Source organism: Malaclemys terrapin, chromosome 11 (assembly GCF_027887155.1).
Source record: "Malaclemys terrapin pileata isolate rMalTer1 chromosome 11, rMalTer1.hap1, whole genome shotgun sequence".
Taxonomy (NCBI): Eukaryota; Metazoa; Chordata; order Testudines; family Emydidae; genus Malaclemys; species Malaclemys terrapin.
The window spans coordinates 46,853,269-46,859,268 of NC_071515.1; the positions used below are offsets into that span (position 1 = coordinate 46,853,269).

The window sequence follows — 6,000 nt, forward strand, 5'->3', positions numbered from 1 at the left end:
ATCCATCTCCACCCTCTGACAGACAGAGGCTAGGGAAGGTGCTCAGAGAGGTGTTCTGCACAGTTGTATACTAAGGCCATTTCCATGCATCATCCTCTGCCTGTGCACAGTGTGAAATTCACCCAGGTGCGAAGTGCCTGCTCAAAGCTCTTCACAATATTTAAAATCTTTGGTGGCCCTTTCTGAAGACAGAAGGGAGGATGGGCAGAGCAAATGTGAACGGCTGGCCGTTACTCCCTTGTATCATGTTGGAGAAGGGGCTCCAGAAGGAGAAGTGTACCCACCCCTTCTATTGATTTAATGAGCTTTCATTTACTAATTCTCCCCCGCCCCCTCACGAAAATAAATGAAAAAGGCTTTTAGTGGAAAAAAATTCTAAATCATTCACTGACAATATTAATTATTTGTATTGCATCGGAATCTGGAGGCCCCAGCCCTGGTGTGCTAGACACAATACAAATAGATAACAAAAGACACCCATGCTCAGAAAAGTTTACAGTCCAAGTAATAAACAGAATATAGAATTGTGAAGGCATTTGCTATGGTAAATAACACACATGCAAAGGAACACTTGCATCCCAAAATACCACTGTGTCAATGCTAGAATTTTATGTGTGAACTAATATGGGGTTTGTGTGTGCAACACTTTTTTTTTTTCCCCCGGCCAAAACTTAGGTTCTGAGTTTCAAAGATTTTTGTCTCCTGATCCCTTTAGTACCATATCTCCTTAACACCCACGTGCTAGGTGTTTTATCTTTAATGGACTACAGAAACAGCTCAGGGTATTAGAATGCTGCTTATCCAAGAGCCAGGTGAATAATCTTTAACTGCAAATATGCTGCACAGGGATTCTTATTCTCTTAACTTCAAGTAAGAAACACTGAACATCTTTAGTTACATGAATATGGCCGAGCGAAGGGCTGTGCAGGATTTCTAAGCCTATGTTTCTTGTAAACTGCAGGCCCGGGGTCGAGCTCGAGCTGATGAGAGCACCTATGTACTGGTGGCATCTGGTGGATCGGGAGCTGTTGAACGTGAAAATGTTAATATATTTCGTGAGCAAATGATGTATAAAGCTATTCAACGTGTCCAAAGGATGCGACGGGAGGAATATTTAAATAAGGTATTGCCTCTGACTCCTACTTAGAATCATAGAGTACCAGAGTTGGAAGGGACCTCAAGAGGTTATGTAGTTCAACCCCCTGCTCAAAGCAGGACTAATCCCCAGACGGATTTTTACCCCAGTTCCCTAAATGGAACCCTCAAGGATTGAACTCACAACCCTGGGTTTAGCAGGCCAATGCTCAAACCACTGAGCTATCCCTCTCCCTTGTCTTATAAAGAGAAACAGGTGTGTTTCTTGAAGACTAGAAGGAACACTGTCAACACAAAATCTTATTTTTTTAAAAAAAGTTATCTGGTATGACAGTTGCCCCCAATTCCTCATGCCAATATTTATTGATTTACAACCACATTTACCTGTTTTTAAAAGAACATTTTCTCTTTCCTGTTGATGATGATAGAAAAAACCACCTAAACTAGGTGAAACTGACTATGAACAAAGTAAAGTAACTGAAAATTTAGAGAAAAATACTGTTCTCAAATCTCTGTGATAGTCGTTGTAGGAGTTACTTGTAACAAGAAGAGCCAAACATAAATTGTTGGGCAAAAGAGTGATTTTAAAGTTGACCATGTACTTTTAACTGTATCCGTTTCCAGAACCTGTATTCATTGCAAATGTCTGGAGTTTTGGAAGTAAACTTGGAAATAAATCTTTCAGTTCTATAGATCTGCTGCTGTAGCTTCAGCAGACTATGACAGTGTTGTTGTTCTTGTTGTTCTGCTTCTAGATTCAGGGCTTTCAGATGCAAAGTATAATGGAAAAAAAAATGAAGGCGAAGAGAGATCAGCTTAAGACATACAAGGAAAATCCATCACTAATAACTTTCCTTTGCAAAAATTGCCACAAACTGAAATGTTCTGGGGAAGACATACAAGTGATAGAAAATATGCATCATGTCAATGTGAAAAAGGAGTTCCAGTAAGTGTTACCCAACTACTTGTTCTCTTTGAGGAAGGAACCTGTTTTACTGTCAGTATGTCTGCAAAGAGCCTGTAACATTGCAGATGCTATAAAATAAAATATCAAAGTATTTTTGGAGATATCTAAGCCAAATTCTGGCTAGTAAGAAATGGAGGACTCATTCCTCAGCTACACAAGGTTTTGGTGCAGCTGAGGAGGTGGTGGGGCATGGTGGTCCTAAGCTGAATATAGGATGAAATATCAATAAATGAAAAAGATTGGGTTCCAGTTGCAATATTGACTAGGTCACTTTGTATAGACTGCATGTAATTAACAATCCAACCAGCAATCGAAAACGCTAAGTACGTGCAATGTTGCAAACTGCAATACAGCATGTTTATATTTCCTTTTGTTTTCTGTTTTAGCAGTTTTTGATATTAAACTTGCAACTTTAATGTTAAGCTAATTTTTAACTTCTGTGTATCTTCAAGAGATAGAAAAGCGAAAAAAAGTTGTGCAATTATTTTTGGAGTCAGTTTTAAACATTACGACTTTATAGACTGAAGACAATAAAATAGCTATGGTACTATGCAGTTATATAACTATAGCTGTAACACTGTAGCTCCATAATATCATAAGGTGAAACTAATCCAGTACAAAGGGGTCTACACAAGGCCCTGTACGCTAGTCAAACGCTGCTTAAACATTGGTGCTGAATGTAGAACAGTGATCCTAGGATGTTGCATGGGCATATGGTGTGTGTTGGGGTAAATTTCACCCACTGATCACAATGTAACAGAAATACTATTAGAAATGTCTTGCTACAGCTGCACAAAAGAAATTGTAATTGCTTACAATGGTGTGTGTGTGTGTGTGTTGTATTATTTCCAATTTGCCAATCAATTATTCTTCACTGTGAACTAGCTCTATATCAGACTCTTCCTGACCCTTGAGCACTCCCCCAAAAGTTACTTTTGGTTGAGACCACTTGCTGTAGGTTTCAGTCTACGAGAACGTTTGAGAATGTTTATGAGAAAGTGAAAATGGGGAGTTAGAGAAAAGTTGAGTAAATATTAGTTTCTATGGTAGCAAAATGATAAGGAGGCCCCACAAAGAGTTCAGTAAGCAGCATACCACTTTGTTAGCATAATGTTGGCAGCTGCCTACCCAAGCACTAGATTAGTAATTCTTTTAACACTTCCACATAGCCTAGGAACTCCAAACATCAAGCACTCAGTAGAATAACTAGCAGAATGAAGTACATGCACTCTGTAGCTTTGTATTTTCAGAATCAGGCACAGCTCCACATTGAGAGGAAATACAGAAGCAGGGCCACACACTATTTCTCCCAAAGCTCCATGGCACATAGAGCAAGCCAGCTGCACCACCATTTCTGAGGGTGTAGCATGCTCTCCTTTCTAAGGAGGGTGTGCTCTGATGGCCAGTACGTAGAGAAGGGAGGGTCAGTTATGGCACCACTTCTCCCCTGTCTCCTAAGTAGGAGCTACCAGAGAGTAGCTTCTACACTCAGAGGTGCATACAGAGTGTAGTTGTCATTGTCTTGCCCTTACATTGTCTTGTACACACACAAGGGTCAGTCAGAGTTTATGGCAGCAGCTCTAGTATAGCCATTTTACACCCACATCTTACTTCAGCAGTTATGGTCTCAGTGTACTGTATTTAAGGCCATCTCTGCTGTAAAAAGTATAACACAATCTGATTAATCTTTCCTGTCCATTTTCAGGGACCTTTACAGCATAAGAGAAAATAAAACACTGCAAGAAAAACATGCCGATTACCAAATAAATGGTGAAATTATCTGCAAAGATTGTGGGCAAGTAAGTGTGTGTTCCCTTTTTCTATTTTCTGCCAATATATTTCTGTCTGATTACACTGAATATTTTAACTGAAATATAACCTTCCTTACATTTTTCAGGCTTGGGGAAATATGATGGTGCACCGAGGTGTAGACCTGCCTTGCTTAAAGATCAGAAATTTTGTAGTTGTATTCAAGGATAAGAAAACCTCAAACAAAATTTTCAAAAAATGGGGAGAGCTACCAATCAAGTTCCCTGTCTTTGACTATGCAGAGCATTATGTTTCCAGTGACGAAGATTAAAACTTCATTCAAGGATGTAAAGAAATGCAACTATTCAGCATTATTTTGACTGCTATAATCAGACTCCTCTTTTGCATACAGAAGGCCAAATTTTGCATCCTACAGACTGTGGAAGGCCTTGAATGCAGTAAAACTATTGTGTGTGAAGAGGAAGGACATGGAGAGGAGAGAGGACTATGCTGTCTGGCAGCTGTTTACACTCCAACATGCAGTGGAGGTTTAGGATGGGTTGAGGAAAAAGAAGACCTCATGGAGCCAGGCTTAGTGTGGGTCCACAGAACAAGCCTACTCTACCTACACAGCAGAATCCAGTCAATTATCAAGGTCTCCCTTATATTTTTTTAATTGCAGCTGTCATTTTTATTATTGCAATGAGTGCCTTTCGCTGGCTGAGACTTTCTTCAAATATCCTTTCGCTGGCTGAGACTTTCTTCAAATATTTTGGGGGTTTTATCTCAAGAGATGCTTTTTAAAAAATAACTTGATTGTAGTTCAAATGTGCTGAAAGCAGGGATTGGGAATCAGTTTTTGGTGACACAGCAGCAGAAGTGGAGTACAGGGTATGCAAGCATTATCCCAGTGCAAGAGTTGGTTAGGGCCACTGACTCCTAGAAGTGGTCTAAGCTGGTCATTTTCCTCTCCTCCTTCCTCATGCTCACATTGCTACTACTCAGAAGCACAGGTGACCTTGCTGTCTCTACTTCTACACTATGTCCTGAAAGGGGAGGCCGGTGAGGGGAGTAGATTTACCTAGTGTTGTCTCCCAGAATGCTCTGCTTCTCTCCCTTTATGCCATCAGCTGGCGACTCCCAAATGTGTTATGTAGTCAGACTAAAACTAAACTACGGTATTAAAACATGGTTTGAAAAATCACTGTATTTAAACCCATTTAAATATCCAGCTTCTCAAATTCCAGAACTTCGGTGACAAATATAACTTTACCTGTGCAGTAACACGAAAAGACTGTGTAAAATGTTGGAGATAAAATAATGTAGCCCATTAATAAATAATCTCTGTAAACTGTGATACAGCTTACTTCCTGTCGCCATTAGTGCATAGACATTCAGATACGGTAATTGTTGAAGCTTCTCTTCATGACATTTTTTTTTAAACACGTGGTGTAAAATCCTGGTCCTATTTGAAGTTGATGGCAAAACTCCTATTGACTTCAATAGGGCCAGGATTCCACCCTTGCAATTTAAAATGCAGCTCTGCGCTAAAAAGTGACTGCAAAAATGGCACCATGTGGTTCCATATTTGTCTCATTGACCAATTACATATTTTCTCACCTTACAAGTAAGATAACTGTGGTTTTGTCTTGTTTTCCATAATGTCAGTGTTGTAAACTCAACCTGGGATCTCTGAAAGTAAAGCTGTGTTCTTTCTGGCTTGATCTTCATTGCTGGTAACCCTGACCTGCATCGGCGCCGACTCCATGGGTGCCCCGGGACTGGAGCACCCACGGGGAAAAAAAATAGTGGGTGCTGAGTACCCACGGGCAGGCTCCTCCTCCCCTCCTTAGCACCATGCCCGCCGATCAGCTCGTCCCCGTACCCCGCAATGCCTTCCACCGGCGGCCATCAGCTGTTTGGTGGCATGCTGGTGGAGAATCGGGGAGTGGGCCTAGGCGACACATGGCCCAGATGTGGGGAGTGGAATGGGCAGGATCAGCCCCTTCCAGCCACTGAGACGCTGCTCTGCAGCCCTGCACAGCGGTTGCCTGAGAGAGCATGGCTGGGGAGGTGACTCCCGCTGCCTGCCCGGCTCGGGTGCTGGGGTCCCCAGCAGCCGAGCCAGGTGGGGAGCGGAAGCCACCTCCTCCCCAGCCAGGCTCTTTCAGGCAGCTGCCGGGCAGAGC

The 6,000-nt window shown here is 41.8% G+C and overlaps 1 protein-coding gene across 1 annotated transcript in view; it reads left to right on the top strand.

The window, feature by feature from the left end:
- Nucleotides 1-4,982, top strand: part of IFIH1 (interferon induced with helicase C domain 1) — a 47,217-nt gene extending 42,235 nt beyond the window's left edge. Inside the window, exons 13-16 of the mRNA XM_054044097.1 lie at nucleotides 962-1,123; nucleotides 1,851-2,041; nucleotides 3,768-3,861; nucleotides 3,960-4,982. Of these exons, the coding sequence (XP_053900072.1) occupies nucleotides 962-1,123; nucleotides 1,851-2,041; nucleotides 3,768-3,861; nucleotides 3,960-4,142 (630 nt within the window). The 3' untranslated portion in view covers nucleotides 4,143-4,982. The remainder of the gene's footprint in view (nucleotides 1-961; nucleotides 1,124-1,850; nucleotides 2,042-3,767; nucleotides 3,862-3,959) is intronic.
- The last annotated feature ends 1,018 nt before the right edge of the window (nucleotides 4,983-6,000 follow it).